This window comes from Lynx canadensis, chromosome A1, assembly GCF_007474595.2.
Source record: "Lynx canadensis isolate LIC74 chromosome A1, mLynCan4.pri.v2, whole genome shotgun sequence".
NCBI lineage: Eukaryota > Metazoa > Chordata > Mammalia > Carnivora > Felidae > Lynx > Lynx canadensis.
In genome coordinates this window covers 177,327,686-177,348,675 of record NC_044303.2, presented here as the reverse complement: position 1 = coordinate 177,348,675, position 20,990 = coordinate 177,327,686, and the positions used below count along the sequence as shown (strand labels likewise).

Here is a 20,990-nt window from a genome sequence, read left to right as displayed (position 1 = left end):
TTTAGATCTGAGGAGCAGCAGAGTCCCTTTCAGATGGAGGAAGGAAAAATGGTCTCTTACGCAGCCCACCGAGGGGCTACAGCTTCTGCTTAGAGTCATATAGTTTCTGCAGCGGGTGCTCAGCCAGCGATAACAGAAGCTGTCTTGTGCCGCAACCTTAACTGCAAAAGCACGTGCAGCCCTGAAATCAGGCAGCTGTGTCAGTTTCAAGATCCAGATGAACCCACTTCCTGCAGAGGAGGCTCCTGGGGATATGTCTAAGGGCGCCCAGGAGACACAGACCCTAGTTTAAGTAAGAAACCAGCTTTAAAAGGCTAGTGCAACCCCCTCTTCCATTAAGCTCCCACACTCATTGGGTTTCTGGGTTGGCGGATCCCGGGGACAGCCTGGTAATGACTGGCTGGGCTCCAGTCTCTGGCAATATGCTGGCCTAAGGTGGGGGAGCCCAGTCTGAGGGGGGTAGGAGGCAGGCAGGGAGAGAGAGAGAAAAGGGTGGAGGAGACAGGGAGAGAGCAGAGGCAGTTGGATGGGCTCCGAAGGCTTAACTAATGGGAAACATGATTCTGCCGCTCCCCGTGGAGACCACGAGTTCCCTCTGGTTCCGATCTGTCGGCTCTCCCCAGCTGTCTGCCCAACATCTGGCCTATGTAGGTCAGCACTCCCAACCTCTTTTTGGAATTGCAACACCCTGCAGTTTGTCTGATTCCCAGCACCCCGGAGCAGCGACACCACCGGAAGTGCTCAAGACCGTGTATTTATCTTTTCAGAGAAAGTACGTTGAGGCTATTCCTGGGGAAATGCTGCCAAATGTCACGATGTCCTGGAGACCCAGGAGGTGATCGCAGGGTGTCACAGTGAGGCAGGACCAAGGCGAGTGGGGGCCCAAGACAAAACTATTGACCATGTTGGGAAATGTGCTGCTAAACACTGGCCCTGTGCTAAGTGCTTTATGAACAGAGTGTGCAATCCTCATGAAATGTCTGCCAGGAAGGTGGGGCCCCCCCCTTAGGTCAGGGGAGGGAAACTCAGGCCCAAAGTGGTGATGTGGCATGCCTGAGGTCACGCAGCTGCGAAGGGCAGGTGACTTCAGATTGGATCCTGGCCCCTTCAGCCTCTGAGGTCCTGTCTCCTCCTAGCTTCCCAGGGCCAGGCCTCAGGTGTCCTGGCCCCAGGCCAGAACTTTCCTGTCCCCACATCAGCGTCAGGAATCACCAAGCTCAGGCTCTACAGCAAGTGACACATTGGGGGTGGCTGGCTGCCAATTTTTCTTTTCTTTTTTTTTTTTCCCAATCTTTTCAATTAAGTGAATGCTTGGAATGGGGCCCAAATCCAAGTGCTTGTGGCGTTAGCTGCAGATAAGATGCTCTGGTTCAGGGCTGTGTTCCGACCGCTCCTCGTCCATACGGTACGCGGTGAATGTGCAGTGGAGCTGAGGGTCTCTGACCACCCGTGGGCAGAGGAGTGCGAGGCTGGGAGGTGGGACAACGGGGCACTCTCTCTAAAGTGAAAATCTAATTGTGTCTCTCGCCTCTGCTTCAAACACTTCAGTTCATTCATTCGCTCATGCATTCAGCCAATACGGACAGAGTGCCCACTGTGTACCAGGCTCCCTTCCAAGAGCTGGAGCTCTGGCTATGGAGGAGACAGAGGCCCCCGCCCTTCTGGAGCTTTCAGCCTCGTCAAGGAAGACAACAGCAGCACGCTAGGGGGTTTTAGGGGCTTCCTCCCAGCAAGGCTCTCCCTTGCCTCCTGGCCCTGCACATGCTATATGGCCTTTGGCAGGAACACCTCTCCCTTTGCCTGTCTAGTGCCTCTTTACTTCTCAGGGGTCAGCTCAGGAAGCCTTTGAAGACCCCACGTCTGGGTCTGGCCCCGTTCTCTGGGTTCCCGCAGCCACTGGGACTGCCCTCTCTCAGTATACATTCCTCTGGGTGTGCCGTTCTGTTTGCACGACTGTCACCCCTTCTCCCCCAGGAGCCTTGAGGGGGCAGGGGCCAAATCCATCTGGTGCACCGTGGCTTTGCCACCCAAATCCATATGGGTGACATTAGGCCCTTGGGAAACATCTGGTGAAAGGCAGACGGATGGACAGACAGGCAGGCAGGCAGGCAAAGTGACAAAAAGCCAAGAGAGGGCCACACAGTCATAAATCAAGGTGACCTCACTCAAGGCTCTCTGTGTCTGGAGAGCGACAATGCTCTTGAAATGGCTGAATGGACAGCTCAACTAGAAACAGAACCAGCTTTGTGACAGAGGAGAATGCAGGCATGGGGCCCAACCCGGGAAGAGAAGTCCACCTCTCACCCCCAGGCTTCTCGGAACAGGCGATGGAGAAAAAGAGCACACCACAGGAGCAAATTCCCATCCCACCAGGCCAGCCTGAGGGAATTCTTTGGCGGGGATGATGGAATTGTTCCGTATCCTGTCTGTGGTGGTGGTTATGAGAACCTGCACATGCATAAAAACTCAGGATGCTATACCAAAAGAGGGAGTTTTACCGCACACAACTAAAAACTAAAAATAACAATCACACACACACACACACACACACACACACACACACACACACCAATCACTTCTTAATGTCATTAAAAAAACAGGCAGGCGCTGGCCTTAGAGTACCGGGTATGAATCTCGGCTCTATAGCTGGAAGCTGCTGTGTGACTTTGCAAGTTCATGCATGGCTCCAGCCTCCATTTTCTCATCTATAAAATGGAGAGAATAGTACCTACTTTTTAGGGTTGGCTAAGGATTACAGGAGCTAATGCACGCAAGGTGCCTGGCACACTGCCCCACTCTAGGTAGCTTCCAGCACTATCACTGCTAACCCCATTATAGAGATGAGGCGCTGGAGGCTCAGACAGTCCGTCTCCCCCGGGGCCAACTCAAATCTTTTCGAGGTAAAGCTATGTTAAAAGGAACAGTCAGGAAGGTCATGCTGCGAAACCCAATCAACCGTCCCCTCCTTGTGTGCCTGCACACGGAGCTGCCCACCCTTGGAGCCTGTCTTTCCCTCACTGCCAGAGTCTTCTCCAGATGGCGGGCAGCAGGAACCACTTCCAGGCTGGCCAGGCTACCTCCCTTCTTCTATACAGAGCCATGGAACTGATGGAAACACTCGCTGGGCCGGGTGTGCAGCTCCAGCCTGGGCCTCTGGCTGCCAACACACGTCCTCGCACACATCTGGCCCAGAGCAGCATGGGGAACTTTCCAATGGCAAGCAGAGGTGCTGGCAGCTGGAGCCCAGGCTTGCTGAAACCAACCTGAAGGCTGGCTTTCTAGGAAAGCCTCCAGGGCAGGCACTTAGGGCTTGTGGGGATCTCTAAGGCTGCCAGGCCTCAGAGGAGCCCGGGGCCTTGCAGGAAACAGAGCTGAGAGATTTCAAGTTGGGACCTGTCCTGTGTTAACAGGGCTGACGGGACAGAACCGGGAAGCCCACGTGAGCACCCACTATGTGCAACACATCTGTATGTAGGGATAGTATGTAGGGATATCCCCACAGACAGTAGGGATAAAGCTGCCCAAGTAATGAAAAAGAATCAAAACGGGCCACATTTATTGGGCTGATTGGGGGCTATGCCAAGTACTTTGTTTATGTTATGTCGTGGGATCTGGAGACTCGGAAAGGGCAACTAGCTTACCCAAGGTCACACAGCCACCACGCGACACAGCCAAGATCTAAACCCCAGCAGCGTGACATGGTAGGAAAACCCCAGGATACGTGGTCAGGCAGGCAAGGTCAGATGGGTCTCAGTTCTTACCTAAAGGGTCCGGCACAGTGCCTGGAACACAGTGGGTACTCAAGAGAGACGACATCACAGGCCACAGGCTCCCTAGAAGCATTCTATAGACTCTGTGGGGGCATAGAGGGGATGAGGGCTAATTTTGCAGGGAGAACTTCAGAGAGGCTTTCCAGATGAAAAACAAACAAACAAAAAAACCCCACAAAAACCAGAAAACCAACTGCTCTGGATCTCGAGGAATCAGTAGGAGTTTTCCAAAGGAGGACCAACACCTAATGACCACTTACTAAATCCCCAGCACTCTGCTCTCAGGAAACCCTTTGGAGTGAAATTTACTGTCCACCCCATTTCACAGCAGAGAAAACCAACATTCAGAGAGGTTAGGTCACTGCCCCAAAGCCATGCAGCTGGTGAAGGAGGATGACAGAATGTGAACCCGGATTTATTTCACTTCAGAATGCCCATTCCTAACCAAGAAGACCAGGTAAAAAGGAGCCACAGGGACCATAAGCAAGTATGTTCATTTCCCCTGGCTCCCAAGAACATCAGAGCCGACCTCGAATCCTGCTTTACCACTTACCAGCCAGGTGACTTTGGGCAACAAGTCTCTGTTTTGAAATGTAAATGAGGCCACATATGCGAAGTCAAAGAGTGCCTGTGAGCAGTAGGCGCTCTCTAATGTACAGATTACATGGGCTCATAAACCAGTGCACGGCCCCAACCACATACCTACTGTCCCCGACAGGTTCGCAAACCTGACTGCACAGTACATTTGGGGTGCGTTTGAAAACTCCAGAGTGTGACCCCCGCCAGACCTGCCCGAAGCCTGGGTTCAAACCCTGTGACTTCCTAGCTGCATGGGCCTGGGCAAGTCCTATCTCAGCCTGCTTCTCCATCTGTAAAATGGGGGTAATAGTGGTGCCTCCCTCATGGGATGACAGTAAAGATCAGCTGATTCAACGCATGCAAAGCTCTAAGCACAGCACCAGGCACACGGCAGCTACTCAATAAAGAAGAGTTGTTACTTCTCCCCCAACCTACAGTTAGTGGGTACAAAGGCAATGAAATGTGTGCAGGTGCCTGGCTATTCTTGATCCTGCAGAAATCAGAAGACCCCAGAAGTCTGGCACCTTCTAAAACAAGGTCACATGGACTTGGGACCTCCAAGCTGGGAGGGAGTTCAGTGGAGGAGGAGATGGGGGCCAGGGTGGCTGGAAAGATGTAGGAGAGAAGACAGAGCAAAGAATCTGGCAGCCAGCTCTCATCCTGGGTCCTCCCTGCCCCGCTGGCTCATGCTGCCTCCTCGCTGGCTATTTCCTCCACCACGCAGCCTCAGCTCAGGCCTGGGCCACCTCATTTTGGATGCAGCGGCTGCTCCCTCCAGGGCCTCCTGCCCCTCTGCTCACCTCAACAGGGATATTTCTAAAACACAGCATCTGACTGGATTTCCTTCCTCCTTAGAGTCTCTCAGGGGTTCCCTCTTAATGAAAAACAGCAAAACAACCACACAGATTCACATTTAAGGAGCACTTCCTTACTACTGGCCATGCTCAGGCCAGTTAATCCTTATTCCCCTGTGGGGCAGGACCTATTGTCTTCCCCATTTTATAGATGGGGTAACTGAGTCTGGAAAAGCCGATGGCCTTATTTAGTTCAGGCCAACACAGTCACCAGTCTGGGTTTCTGCAAGGGCCCCCTGTCTGGCCTCCTGCCTCTAGTGGCCACTCTGGCTCTGCCTCAGTGGGGCTGTGGACAAGGACTGGACGAGGGGACACTGTGCCTGGATCCAGAGTCTAGACACCAGGATCTAGGTGTTGAATCAGGTGAACAGGAGGGCTTGGGAAGAACACTCCCAAAGTTCGGAAGGATAACTGACACAAGTCCTTATCACCCTCCAGTCCTTCAACCAAGGCCAAAGGCACTGCAGCAGAAAACTGTGGAAGCGGAGACAGTCTAACTGAGGGTCAGAAATGTGGGGTCCCCCAGGTGACATCTCAGGGAGGCTCTGGTCCACATCTACCAGCTGCTGGGCCAGGGGGCCCAAGAGAATGCTGGGAGCTCTTCCAGCAACGAGGTGAGGCGACACCACACAGGACAGGCAGCCCAGCCTCAAGACAGCAACAATGTCAACCACACAGACTCTGAGTTGGACAGACGTGGGTTCCGATCCTGCTAAAAACACTTCCTCAAGCAAGCTACTGAGGAGCCTCAGTTTCCCCGTCTGTAAAACAGAGATGCTAATAAAAGTATTTCCTGTCTCTCAGGGTTATTGTAATGCATATGATGGGATAATGTCTGCAACACGTCTGGTATAGTAGTGAACACCAATCCCCTTTCACGCAAGCAGAGCGAGTTCCTTAGGCCCAAATCAAATTCCTATCATTAGGTTGAACCCAGTGAAACTGCCATTTGGGTAAAAAATGGACAATTTCATAGGGTTCAACCTAACAGCATCCCAGAGGGTTAGAGGATTCCTTCTGTTTCCAGATAGACTAAGAATTACAGTTACTTTTCTCTTGAGTGTTCACTATGTGTCATGTACTGGGATGACTCCTCCATTTATAAATGAAGAAGATACTGAAGTTCTAAGAGGTTAAGTAACCCACCCAAAATTGCACAACTAGAAAATGACACAGCCGGGATTTGCATCCAGGTCTGGCTGCCTCCAAAGCCTGTGCCTTAACAGCTATGACACAAGGCTTGGTCTGGTGGCAAAAGGAGGTCGTCAGGAGGAATCTGATTGTCTCAGCTCAACAATGTCAACGGCCATCGCCCTAGAATCACGGGACCTTGGGACTGAGAGAGCCCAAGCAGTTATGGCTTCAAGGAATACACGTGGCTCCTGTCCTGAGTAAGGCCCTGGACTATGAGGGACTCAGGCCCCGTGGGAGTGAAGACACGTCAGTGGATGACTGGACCCAATATATGGGCACTGCAATGGTGCTTGTCCATTGAGAGCCTCAGAATCAAAGCTGGGTGCCCTGGTTGGGTGACAGGCAGAAAGAGGCCAACTAATCTAGAATACTCCCTAAACAACTGCCCCCTACCCCTAAGTCTGGCCTCATCTTGTCCCACTGGGCTTGGGGAAATGGAGGAGAAAACAACTAGATGAGAATGTGGAAGGACCGAGCTCTCAGACCCTGGGGACAGCCATCTAGTAGAGGTGTCATAAGGAGAGAGGGATTCTTGCACCAGATAAAGGCGGGGGGGGGGGGTACAGAAGTGGGTTCCAAGCTTTGTACAGACAAGGAGCCCTTTTTCCTGCAAAAACCGTAGTGATTCCTAAGGGTCAAGTTCTGTGAGTATCCTTGGCCACCCCTGTCCTCATATCCTACTGGGCGCAACTGGCAGAGAGTATTCCTCCCAGCCTCAATTTGAGCTCCTGTGTGGAATTTTCTGCCAGCTTCTCATGGTTCATACACAAGTCCATGAGACAGGAAAAGGGGGAGCAAGGGAACAGGGTCCCCTCCTTCTCCCTCTCTCCTTCCTGCCTCTGCCATACTACACTGTCCTCTCCCCTCCAGCGAAACATGCGATAACACACAAAAATATAATGCAATATAAAACAATATAATTCTTCACAACGACTAACAGCCTAGATGTACTTCCTATGAGGCTGCATTGCATCGCTGTTTCCATTCTGTAGTGGAGGAAGTAAGGCCTCGGGAGGTCAAGTCACTTGTGCAATCCAGCTGGGAACAAGCCCTGACAGCAAAGTCTGAGGTCTTAAAACTGTCCGTGTTTCTACCACCAGAAATGCTGTTTTGGGCATATTTCTTCCCCAGACTCTTTTCGGAAGTACTCAAGAAATGAAGATCACATTGTATATACAATTTGTCTTTTTCACTTGCATTATATGGTGAGCATTTCCCCATCTCGTTAAAAATTCTTTGAACAAACCATGTTTAAAGAACCCTTAACAGTCCACCGAAGGCCATCTATCATTTATCTAATCACATTTCCAATGACAAACATCTAGGCTATTTTCGACATCGTTTTAATTACCACACCGCTGAATATCCGAATATATAAATCATCCAGGAAAACTGCTTTAAATCTCAGGGGGTGCATCCCGGGCTAGTCCATTTAGAGGATGCTTCTCAACGTGCGATCATTCCAGACCACCCGAGTCATATCAGCTGCGTTGCCTGTCTGGAAAGTAATGGTGATAATGATGACGCTAAGACAATACTAACAGGTAACTACCCAACCCTTTCACAGCCGGGTACTGCTCTAAACCCTTTATGTGAAACAACCCACGGTAGGTGCCATTCTTATTCTCATTTTACAGATGAAAAAAGTGAGGCACAGAGAAGTTAAGACGCTTACTCCAGCTCACACAGCTGGGAACCAGCAGAGCCGGGTTGAACCCATGCCATCTGGCTTCCAAACCCAGAGTTGGAAACTTCTACCCAGAAGTTTTTCATCTTTTTTTTTTTTTGTGCTTAGGACCCCGTTGGCAACCTCGCGCAACCCATGGACCACTTCTCAGAATGATCTAGCATTAATAAAATAAAGCACAAAGGATTTCAAATGAAATGGATTACACTGAATTATATATATTGAAAGGGTTTCAAAAACCAAAACGGCGAATACAGGTACCCCTTTATTAACGAAATCTAGCGGTAGGATGAGTAACACTACAATTCTCAACTAGTGAATGATCTACTTACTACTAGCAGATGATAAATGAATGATCTTTGGGATCCATGCAATAACTATAAAGTGATACGACACTACCTCTGGCGACAAAGTCCCAGGTATTACTAACATCACTGAGGGCTGCTGCCTTCGTTCACAAAGAAAGGCAATGCTAAATTATGGCCAGAGGCTAATGGAAATAAAGATGAACTTTCCCCCTTCCAAGTTCAGGACCCTCTGAATTCTACCCATGTTGAGGATTCCTCTGCCAGTTGGCTTTCCCCCTCCAGAGCAAACCTCTCTGTCCCAGTGAAGAATAGGCAGCCCAGGCCTCAGACCCCTCCCTGTCACCACAGCTCCATGCTATGCCCCATCAGGGCCCCAATGCAGTGGTGATGCATTCCCAACAGACGGTGACCTCCATGGGGACAAAGGCTGCCTGGCTATCTTAGCCTCTCTCCGGCCTGGGGCCAGGCTTGGCCAGGGCAGACAATAAACCCACATCTGTGCAAGGGACTGGCAGCCAAGGCTGGCCCGAAGCCAAAGGCTGCTGATTCACACCTTGGCTGGGGAAGAGGAAATGGTGACGCCACTGTGTGGGTTTCTAGCTGTCTTTGCCAATGCAGTGGGCAGGGGGTCCATGCAATTCTGCTTAATTAAGCAGACTAGAAAATATTATCCTTATGTGCTTTAAGGCAATGTTTCCCTTCATGTCTGGGGAGAGAGACTATACTCTCATTTGTAGTCAATGATGCGCATAGAGCTGAGTGCAATCCTGGGTAAATTATTCCACCTTTCCAAGCCTCAGTTTCCAAACTTGTGAAATGGGCTAATAATAGTACCCACGTGGCCGGCATCAATGGTTTCCACCAGATCCTTCTTCAGCAACAGTACCCTGAATCTCCTACAATGACTGTCTCTCCCACTGCTTGCAATTTAGGGGGAGTATCTATCCCACTATCTGGCCCTTGCTGGGCCAAAGGACGGCCAGGTGATCTTGGGCTTGGCCAATCAGATTCTCTCTTCCCGGAGCTGGACTCCCACAGTCCCCTCTAATATTTCCCTCCCGTCCCTCCCACCCCGACTTCATCTTCACTGAACACAGCCCTTCTGTGGACAGGTGCTTTCTCTCTCCTCCCACTTTTTATCTGTGTTCTGCCCCCTCCGTTCTCCTGTGAAAGGCCTTTCTAACCACCCAGCCAGCAGGAGGGGCCCTGACTACCAGCTTCCTGACTACTCCAGTGACTTCCTTTTGGACACCTCTGGTGCCAACCCCTGGCCCCCAGCCCGTGTATACTGGGGCCATGGCCTTCTTGAGCATGGCGTCCATGCTTTGTATTCTTTTCTTTGTATTCTTTTGTGGTTGCTGGCCCACTCAGGAGCCCCCAGGTCCTTCTGGCCTGCACCTGCCAGGCACGCTGCATCTCCGTCACTCAAAGCTCTCCTGCTTTTCTCAAACACACTTTATGCTGGGGTTTCCATTTCTTTGCCTTCCTGTTCTCTGCCTGAAATTCCCCTCCCTTTCTCCACTTGTGGAATCCCTCCCTGGCTTTGTGATCGGCCTTGGATCACCTCTGCCATGCCGCCTCGTGCAAGTCCAACTTCCCCACAACCCAAGTGCCTACTCCCCAAGTTCCAGACTAGCTCCGAAACACCCTGTCTACCTGTCTCTCTCAGAACGCTGACCTCCTTGAAGTCTGAATTCCTGGTTTGTTTATCTGTATATCATCCCTGCATGTCAAAGTGCCGGGCTCCTGTAAGGATTTATATTTGTTCAGTGAATTCTCAAGAAACATGGTCGACTACAAAGTGCAAAGGTCTCTTGGTTGTTGTTTCTTTTTGAAAGTGGTGGTTCTGGTGGAACGGCCAGACAAAGTACAGGATGCCTGGTAAAACTTGAATTTCAAATAAAAAATGATTAATTCCGTAGTGTCAGTATGTCCCAAATATCGCATGTTTATCTAAAGTTCAAATTTAACAGGTCGTCCTGTTAAAGTTGGTACATCTGGCAACCCTAAGGATGCCTGAGGATGGCCTGGGATAGGCCTGCAGAGAAGCAGGCAGGAGAGCTCTGTCCACCTGCACACAATAGATGCACCAATAGTCCCTCCTCCCTTCACCACCTCAAGAGGGCCCTGCGCTTGGGCTCTGTGCCCACCTGCAGGCTTGCATCCAGGCCAGCAAGTATGGGAGGAAAACACCCCGCAGTTTGGAGAAGGGGGCGGAGGAACGATGGATGTGTGACAAAGCTTGGACCTGTGGGCTCCTGGGAGAGTCCCAGAGGAGTGAGCCACACAAGCCCCTGCCCACTGGCCCACTACGAGACACCGAGCCTCCTGACTCAATTACAGCCAGTTCCCATGCCGTGGCAGCGGGCAGCAATGCCAGCTCTAGCCAGGGTCTGGCTAACCCTGCTGACAAGGGCTCTGGGGAAGGAACCACAGGGCCCCAGTGTCTGGGCATTACCCCAGGCCAGGAAGCTCCAAGGACAACTGTCCCAGCAGTACTGTCCTCAGGCATTCTGCACGAAAGCTCACTTAATTTGCAAAGCCACCAAAGCCACCCATTCCCAGAGGAGAAGGCTCGAGGCCAACAGTGAGTGAATGGCAGATTCAGACTAGAACTCAGTCTCTGAGGGCAGAAGCCACACTCACAACCCTCCGGCCACGTGGCCTTCTTAACAAGCGTCGACTTCTCTCCTTCAGCTAGGGATGGGTGCCCATGACTCACTGCTTGTATCTACCAGGCTGAGAGGACCCTCAGCCAATGGCCCCCTTTCTTGCAGCTGCAGTGGCCCACGGCTGGCTTTCATCCCCAAGGGGAAGGAAAAAACTGAGTCACGCAAAGCAAGACTATTCCCCCTACCACAGTCCTCCCTCCAGGAAAAAAGCACTCATCATTTGCAATGAGGATAGCAGTGTCCTAGATGTTCAGTACAACGAATGGTGCGGTCCCCTGGTACTTTTCTGGCAGTGTGATAACCGTACTTTGTGCTGACCCCCATGCGCCTTGGGGTGGGCTAAAAGCGAATGAATGAACACCCAGGGAGGGGAGTGCAGGGCATCCCTCTAATCTGGATGAACTTTCTTGTGCCCAGTGACCTCGGTGCAGACCATAGAACTCAGGCCTGCAATTCTTTCCAACCCTCCTTAGCTGTAGGCGATATGGGAGGAGGGCCTGGACCCGCACAGCAAACAGCATTTTAACTAGAAAAGCGTCTGCTCAGGCCTTCCCTTGAGGTATTTTAAACTCATTTCTTTCCATTTCTTGGGCTCTCGCACTGGAAAGCCACATCCAGAGACCTCCCTCTGCAGCAGGAGAGCGGGAAGAGTCTCGGAGGCCGGCGCCTACCTTGGGAAGACAGGCTCTCTGAGGAGCCGGGAGAACCCCATTGCTTCGGGACAGGATGGGGCAGCAGGATGTGGGAACCCGGCTGGAGCCACCCACAGTTTGGCACTGCTTCTTTTAAAAAAAATTTAAAAAAAAATCTTTTTTTTAATGTTTGTTTATTTTTGAGAGAGACAGAATGCGAGTGGGTTGGGGCAGAGAGAGAGGGAGACACAGACTCCGAAGCAGGCTCCAGGCTCTGAGCCGTCAGCACAGAGCCCGACACGGGGCTTGAACTCACGAGCTGCGAGATCATGAGCTGAGCCGAAGTTGGATGCCCAACCGACGGAGCCACCCCAGGCGCCCCGGCACGGCTTCTTTTTTAAAATGAGCATTTGCTGTTTTTTTTATTTTCACTAAAAACAGGAATATGTGTTCACTGCAGAACATTTGGATAACAGAAAAGCACAGACGAGCAAAAAAAAAAAAAAAAAAAGTGACATTTTATCAGCTATATTTCTGTGCTTATACAGACACATATTTTCATCCTTCATTCGTAATCAGGTGGGAATCAGCCTGAGCATGTTGTTTTGCAACGAGCTTTTACTATTTAATATTCCCATGACAGAAGACAGAATATATTTTTACCATCTTGATGATATCCTAGCATGCAACGGGCGTTTAAGTGGATACCAACTTTTTACTATCATAAATGATACTATGCTTGTATGTTCCTAATAAAGCTCATAGTTGTGAGATGCTAGGCTTGTTTAATCCTCACATCCGCCCCATGATATTGGAACTGTTATTATTCCCATTTTACAGAGGTGCAGAAAGGGTAAGTCATTTGTCTGAAGTCACACTGCTGGTAGGTGGCGGAGCAGGGACTTGAACGCAGGCTTTCTGGTGTACTTTCTCTGCTCACCAGAAGTGCGGAATGACACAGGTTCAAAGCCTGAACTAAAGTGACATGTAAATAATCTGAAGATATGAGAGCCCCACCCGCCTTGATCTTGAGACAGCTGCAGGAGCCCAGAGTATAATCAGCAGGCTGATATCTTCTGCTGAGATGCCCTATCTAGCTCCTTGCATCTGTGGGCCAGACAGAGCAGGATGGGGCAATGCAACTGATAAGGTCCACTATTTTTCAATCAGAAGAAAGCAACAGCCATTGAAAACAAAAGCCTACCTAGGGGTGCCTGGGTGGCTCACTCGGTGCAGTGTCGACTCTTGGTTTGTACTCAGGTCATGATCTTGCGGTTTGTGAGTTTGAGCCCCGCGTGGGGCTCTGTGTTTGACAGCGCAGAGCCTGATTGGGATTCTCTCTCTCTCTCTCTCTCTCTCTCTCTCTCTCCTTCCCTGCTCTTGCTTTCTCTCTCTCTCTCAAAATAAATAAATTTAAAAACAAAAAAAAAAGCCGACCTGAGGGGTCTTAATGTCTACTTCTTTTTTTTTTTTTTTTTAATTTTTTTTTTCAACGTTTATTTATTTTTGGGACAGAGAGAGACAGAGCATGAACGGGGGAGGGTCAGAGAGAGAGGGAGACACAGAATCGGAAACAGGCTCCAGGCTCTGAGCCATCAGCCCAGAGCCCGACGCGGGGCTCGAACTCACGGACCGCGAGATCGTGACCTGGCTGAAGTCGGACGCTTAACCGACTGCGCCACCCAGGCGCCCCTTAATGTCTACTTCTTTGTGACCCACACAGGGCGCATGACAAGAACCCACCTACAGAGTAGATAGGAAGGCTCAGCCTTGCTCAAGGGCCTATGCCAGTGGCCGTAGGGTGTCCAGCCTGGGGTTGGCACCCTAGAAATGCCTCTTGAATGAAAGAGCATGGAGAACCTGTAGCCTGGCCTCACAGCAGCAGGTAGGAAAGCGGCACAGATTTGGATCATGGCCATTATTACTGTCAATATTATTTTTCATGACTACTATGATTGATTAAGCGCCTCTTATACATGATGCATCAGACTGAATATTGTGTGACACGAGTGAATCTTCATAACTGCCCACACTTTAGGTAAGGACTATTACCACTCCGGCTCCCTTTTTACATACCCTCAGAGAGTTCTTCTAACTCAGAAGTGCTTGGAGAGGACTCAAAGCTAGGTCTTCTTGGGGTGCCTGGGTGGCTCAGTTGGTTAAGTGACTGACTCCGGCTTAGGTCATCTCGTGGTTGGTGAATTCCAGCCCGACATCAGGCTGTCTGCTGTCAGCACAGAGCCTGCTTCGGATCCCGTCTCCCTCTGTCTCTCCCCCGCTCCGCCCCCCAATATAAACAAACATTAAAAAAAAAAACAAAAAACCTTGGTCTTTTCATAATGAAAGAAATGTGCTAGTCACTGGCATTTATCTCTCCCGGCAGAAGGCACGGAGTATAGATAGAGTCCATATATTATCAAAAACAGCACACAACAGGGGCGCCTGGGTGGCGCAGTCGGTTAAGCCTCCGACTTCAGCCAGGTCACGATCTCGCGGTCCGTGAGTTTGAGCCCCGCGTCAGGCTCTGGGCTGATGGCTCAGAGCCTGGAGCCTGTTTCCGATTCTGTGTCTCCCTCTCTCTCTCTGCCCCTCCCCCGTTCGTGCTCTGTCTCTCTCTGTCCCAAAAATAAATAAACGTTGAAAAAAAAACCAAAAAAACAAAAAACAGCACACAACAGTCTTAGGAGGACGACACTGTACTCATTCTACAGATGCAGAAACTAAGGCTGGGGGCGGAGTCAGCCAAGGCCATGTTCATCTCTAACACCCAAGTTCTTTCCACTCAAGTTCGCTGCCCTGTCCTGCACGTTTCTGCAAAAAAAGGGGGTGCCAGGTAACTAGTAGCTGGAAACTGAATGCAGCTAATGCAGATTCACAATTTGTTCCAGACCACCAAGCTCAGCACCCAGAGGCTTCCTACAGGCTGAGCTGAGATTGCCAGTAATACCTAAGAAGGGCGTGATCAGCAGCTCCGAATAGTGACCCCTGGGCTCTAGGGGCCTGGCAAAGGGAGAAAGGTTTCAAGACTGGTGGCACAGGGTCTGCCACCCCATCACTCCAGGGGCACAATCAACCCAGAGCTTCCTGGGGTGAGAATGTTTAGGGCTGGCGGCCGCCTGAGCTGCATCAATCCAGGCTGAGGGAGCAGTGAGATGGGGGGAAGGGCAGGGTGGAGAAACTGGGGTCCAGAAGCCAGGTGACACACCCGACATCACTTGGCTTAGGGGTGGGATCACACAGTTGCCACCTCTCCTAGACCACGTACGTATCTGGCTCAATCCCCATGCTGCCACTCCTCGCTGTGTGACCTTAGTTAGGTGCACGCCCTCCCTTCCAGTCTCAAGGGGAGAATGGGAACCCTTAATGTAATAACTACCTGAAGGATTAGGATCTTGACTGTATAAATAAATCGTACCAATTAACAGAAGACAAATAACTCAATATACTGAGAAAGGAGCAAAAGATAAAACAGGCAATTCACAGAAGAGGACACTCAAATGGCCGACAAAGGTGTGAAAAGATGCTCAACCTTACCAGCAAGCAGGGAAAAATCCAAACACACACCAACCGTTGGATACTATTCTGCACCCAGCAGCTTGGCAAAAACTAAAAAGGCTGACAATTTGGGGTGTTAGCTAGGACACGCAGCAAAGGGTTGCACAGACACTGCTCTGGGGGCATCTAAATGTAAAGGCTGAAAGTGCACAAACCCCCTGACCCAGCAACTCCACCACGTGCAGGAAGCAGCCACACAGATCTGAACTGCTGGGGACACCCTAAAAGACCCCGCCAGGAGCTAGAATAAATAGTGGTATATTCAAATGGAATATTAAAAAAAAAATTTTTATTACATTTATTTATTTTTGAGAGGCAGAGAGAGACAGAGCACGAGAGGGGGAGCGGCAGAATCAGAAGCGGGCTCCAGGCTCTGAGCTGTCAGCACAGAGCCCGACGCGGGGCTCGAACCCACAAACCACGAGATCATGACCTGAGCCAAAGTCGGACGCTTAACCGGCTGAGCCACCAGGCGCCCCTCAAGTGGAATATTAAATAGTAGTTAAAATGAAACTGGGGCCACGTGCGTCAGCATAGATCTTGAAAGGGCGATGTTTTTATGTAGTTTTAAAACACTCAATGCAAGATTTGGGGCAGTTAAAAAGGTAAAAAATGTTAAAAGGGGCATAAGGGCTGGAGTGGGAAGGGGACTGACTGCAGACCAGTCCAAGGGATCTTTTTGGGGTTGATGCAAATGTTAAAAAACTGGATTGTAGTGGTGGTCTCACAGCTCTGTAAATTTACTAAAATAATCAGCAAACATACGCTTAAAATGAGTGAATTTTATGGCATGTAAATTATACCTCAATAAAGCTGCTAGAGAAAGAAAATCCTATCTAATAGACCGAATGTTCTATTTTTTTTTTTTAAACGTTTATTTATTTTTGGGACAGAGAGAGATGGAGCATGAACGGGGGAGGGGCAGAGAGAGAGGGAGACACAGAATCGGAAACAGGCTCCAGGCTCTGAGCCATCAGCCCAGAGCCCGATGCGGGGCTCGAACTCACGGACCGCGAGATCGTGACCTGGCTGAAGTCGGACGTTTAACCGACTGCGCCACCCAGGCGCCCCCTATTTTTTTTTTTTTAAAGCAAATGGGAATGACAAACATCAAACACCAAATGCAGGACACTGGTTCACTTGGGTGGGGGAGGGGGTTGGCGTGAGCTGGGGAGGGTACACAAGGGGCTTTGCATCTGCCATGTTTTATTTCTCAACAAACAAAATTAATGATCTGAAATATGGCAAGATATGAAGTTCTGACAGAGCTGGATGGTGGATAGATACTTTCTGTATTCGTATATTTGAAACAGTAGATTAATATAATGAAAAAGTACCTATTGTATTATTATTAGTTTTTAAGTATGCTCCATGCCCAATGTGGGGCTTGAACTCATGACCCTGAGATCAAGAGTCAGATGCTCCACCAACGGAGACATCCTGGCGCCCCCAAGAGTACCTATTTTAAAGGACTGTTATGATGACTAATTATATAGAGAGCTTAACCCAGTGCCTGATCCACCACGACTGATCATATTTCAGCTGTTGTGATTACTGCTGTTGTAACGACTACTACTGTCTTGCTCCTCTTAACATCTCAAGATCTCGATTAGGCAAGCCAGCATCTCCTAGCTCCTGCAGACAGCACTGTCTTCTGAACCCAAGGCTTCTACACATCCCGCTCCAGTGCAGGAAATGGGGTGATCCAAATAAAACCTGCAAAACGTACAGGGAGCACTTCCTCCTCCCCTCAAGTCAGAAAGAAGACAACCTAGCCGGGAAGGGTCTCCCCAGGGTATCGCGCTTGAAAGCCCCCTTTCCATTCATTCAGAAAGCCCTGGGTTCCGGGGCAGGAAAGGTGGCAGCACAAAAATGGAGCAGCTCTCTAAGCCTTTATCTCTCCCTGCCTCTGACAGAGGGTGGTGGCTCCGGGAGATACTCTCCAAATAATCCTATCCTTATTATCAATATTATCACCAACAAAACCCCCTCTCCAACTGTTAGGCTCTCAGAGGCCCCGGGAGCTTCTGCCCCTGCATTCTCCAGACCTCCTGACCTGTGGCTCTGCCCTTGGGCCCACTGATGATGTCTGTGCCCACAAGCGAAGGAGGCTGGGGCTGAGCAGAGACAGGATGTCACCCTGATCATGGAGATCTGCCCTTTCAGGTGGAACAGGGGGCCCAGCCCTGAGCTCAGATGCAGTTTCTCTATGACATCTACAGTCCCCGTGACCTGTTCCTTCCAAAGCAACTGAGGGATGAACAGGTGGTAGGCAAGGTAACTGCAAATGGGGAGGAGGGGGTGGAAAATTACGGGGCATGGCTAACGGAACTCTCCATAACTGATACGTATATTCTAACACAATGGTTGGGGCAGGGGGTTGGGGGGAACCATGGGAGACATGTCCTGGGACGTTTTTGGTTGTCACAATTTGGGAGGGGGAAGCCAGAGAGGATTCTAAACATTCTACAGTGCTCAGGACAGCCCTTGGCAACAAGAATGATCTGGCTCAACGTGGCAACAGGGTTGAGGTGAGAAATTCGGTCCTAGGGGGAAGCAGCAGTATTTACAGCTTGCAGATTACAGAAGCTGGAGCTCAGAGAGAGAAACTGAGCAGCCTAAGGTCACACAGCAGAGCTCAGGACTGTCCAACTTCCCTTCTCATGCTTTCCCTCCAGGGTGGCTGGGCCAGGTTCTGAGAGGAGGGTACCAAATGGGATGAGAGTCTAGGCCTATGCCAATAGGTGCCTCCACACTCTTCCAGAGTGGTGGGGTGGATGTGTTTTGAGAACAGGAGGGGGGAGGCACTGGCAGTTTCTGGTGGGTTCAGGTCCCCTGCCATCATGGCATGAAATCTGCCCTGTTCCTGTAGATAACTCAGGCTTCAGTTCAACCCATCGCCCCATGTCATCTGACGAACCCAAAAGGCTGGATCCAAGGGAGGGGGCCCCCTTGAGTCACAAGAGTGACTAAACCCACATGCAGAAAAACAAGTTTTTGGTGAAATCCCTCCACATGTGACCTCGGCACACTCCCAATCAGGGTGACATGGACACCATGGAGCAGGGAGGCAGGCTTCTAACAGTGATGGCAAGCCAGCCCTGGTGTCACGTGGTCCCTCCCCCGAGGAAGTGGGCACCATCACCCCCCAGGTACAGATGAGAAAACTGAGGCTCAGAAGCCGCACAGCTATCAAGTTGAGGCCACAATGTGAACCCAAATCCATACTGTAACTTGTCTCAAAGGACCCCGAAAAAAGGGATGGAAAAGCAAGCAAGATGCCCCCTAAAGCGGCCGAACCTTCAAACAGCTGGCGGATATGGATCCGACTAAGCAGGGAATGAAAAGCCGCAGGACGATCACAAATGATGGCAGACTTCTTGGTTCTTAAGGGGACTTTGCTTCAGGAAACTATGAAGGTATGGGATCTAGAAAGTGCTGTAGTGGTCAGGTGAAACACCACCTTTCGATGTCCAACAGACGTGGATTGACATCCTTGCTCTGCCTGTGACTGTGACCTCAGGCAGAAGACCTCACCTTTCTGAGCCTTAGTTTCCTCACCCGTCAAATGGGCTCAAGAACCTCTGCCTCATGTGGTGTGCCCCGGGAGCGGACAGGAGAGAGTTAGTGGATGATGATGCCCACTTCGTGGTGACTGTATCTATTCTGGTTTTGCCAGCTCACAGATTGGGTGGGAGGCAGCATGGAGAATTTTAGACTTCCTCTTGTTGCCATGTTGGTGAAAACTGTCTTCATACCAAAAAGGCAACTCAGTTACACACTCAACAAGCTCAAACAAGAAACCACGATTTGGCAGTATTTGAAACAGTTGACAAAAAAAAAAAAAAAAAAGAAGAAGAAAAAAAAGACAATTTAGCTCAGCTCTGGAATCAAGGGAAACTTCACTCTATTTAAGGATGCCACAGGTCCAGGAAATTGCTTCCCACAGCCTGGCTAAGGGCTGAATAACTGGCTGCCCAGCCAATAACAATACGGACTCACACAGCACACCCTTTCTCGTGGAGAGTGCAGAGTGGATTCCGGCTATCTCCTTTCAGGATTTTATAAGCTATTCACGGAGGGCATATAGATCTGCTCTGTAAGAATGAGCCTCTTAAGAAAATAGATCCAGAGAAGACTTGCAGGGAGGCCAAGGAGCTGAATTTAGCCAGCCAACGCCCTTTGCTATTCATTGTTCTACACTTCTTTGTTAGGATTTTTTCCCTCCCTCTTGCTTTTTTCCTTCCTGGTTAACTTCTCTGCAGCTAGGCGCTGCCACTGCCCCCTTCTCACCACCAGAGACACCAGAGCCCCCTTCCCTCCAGTAAGGGAGGCCTCCCCAAGGCCTCACCTGGGCCCAACATCCCACAGACCCATTATACCTCCACCCAAAACCTCTGAGGTGATCCCATGGCCCCTGAACCCAGATTCAGCTCCTAGATTGCTGCAGAATCCGGTTCCCATGTGGGGGTCACCGCCTGCCCTGGCACACCTTCCAGAGGCAGGGAAGGCCTGAATGCAGCTCCATGTTCTAGAACCTGCAGCTTCTTGGAGCCTCAGCCTTCCCATCTGCACAATGAGGTTACTGGCCCATTTTCTCAAGTCCTCACTAGCTCTAAACAAGATTCTCATTTTACAGCGGGAGGTACCAGGAGAAAACTTTCGCACATTTTTTAACAGAAGTTACTGGAGAAAAAGGGTAGAGACTTTTTTTTTTTTTTTTTAAACCTTTTCACGGTGCAGGCACTCAAAGGATCCATTCTCAGAGATCGCTCAGGCTGGCTGGGTGCTCCAAAAGGACGGAGCCAAACTTGGCGATCCCTAGAGGGGCTACCTGTGGCTAAGACACTGCGGGTCTGAGCGCCTCTGGACAAGGAGGAACAGGGCGGGCGGCCCGAGAACAGGAGCTTCTATCTGTGTCTCCCTCTTTCCCCCTCCCCCTCTTTCTGTCTCTCTGTCCCCTACACTGCCTGGGCCAGACTTTTCCACAGATGGGCAGGACGGAGTGGGGGGCCGAGGAGAACACAGTTAAGGGGGAGACGAGCGGCGGAGGGGCGAGGCGGGAGGAAGGGAAGGAGGGGAGGAGAACCGGGCAAAAGAGAGGAGGGGGAGGGGGAGGAGCTGGAGAGACCCGGGCTCGAAGCAGCAGGGCCGAGGAGGGGAAAGAAGGAGAGGGTGGGGAGAGAGCAGACGGTTCGGAAGTTTTCAGAGCCGGGGGGCTCTCGGTCGCCCCCGGCGGGGCACGGGCTCGAGGGGGCGTGGGGACCGCGCGGCACTCACATAATGCTTGTTGGGCACCCGCCGCTTCTGCACGTCCAGCACCTTCACCTCCACGATGCTGCGCCGCGGCGGCATGGCCGTCCTCCGCGGGGCCGAGCGCGGGTGCGGGGGGGCGCGGGTGCGGGGGGCGCGCCGCCGCGGGCTGCGAGCGGGGTGCCGAGCGCTATCCGGAGCCCGGGCCGAGCACGAGCCGCCGCCGCCGCCGCCGCCCTTCGCTCCGCGCGCCCTCGGGCCCGGCCGGCCGCCGCCGCCCGCCCCCGGCCCGCCCCCGGCCCGCCCCCCGCGCCGCCGCCCCGCCCCCCTTAAAGGGCCCTGCCCCGCTCCCGCCCCCGGCGCGCGGACCCGGCTGGCCCACGTCCGGCCTCCGCAGCGCCTTTGTCCCGGCGCCCTGCCCCGGCGGCCGGGGGAGGGGACGGGCGGGCACCCGCCGTCCAGTCACTCACTGGCTCATTCCCGCAC

The 20,990-nt window shown here is 51.4% G+C and overlaps 1 protein-coding gene across 1 annotated transcript in view; it reads right to left on the bottom strand.

The window, feature by feature from the left end:
* Window positions 1-20,606, bottom strand: part of SH3PXD2B (SH3 and PX domains 2B) — a 102,477-nt gene extending 81,871 nt beyond the window's left edge. Inside the window, exon 1 of the mRNA XM_030327591.1 lies at window positions 20,532-20,606. Within this exon, the coding sequence (XP_030183451.1) occupies window positions 20,532-20,606 (75 nt within the window). The remainder of the gene's footprint in view (window positions 1-20,531) is intronic.
* Between the last annotated feature and the right edge of the window lie 384 nt (window positions 20,607-20,990).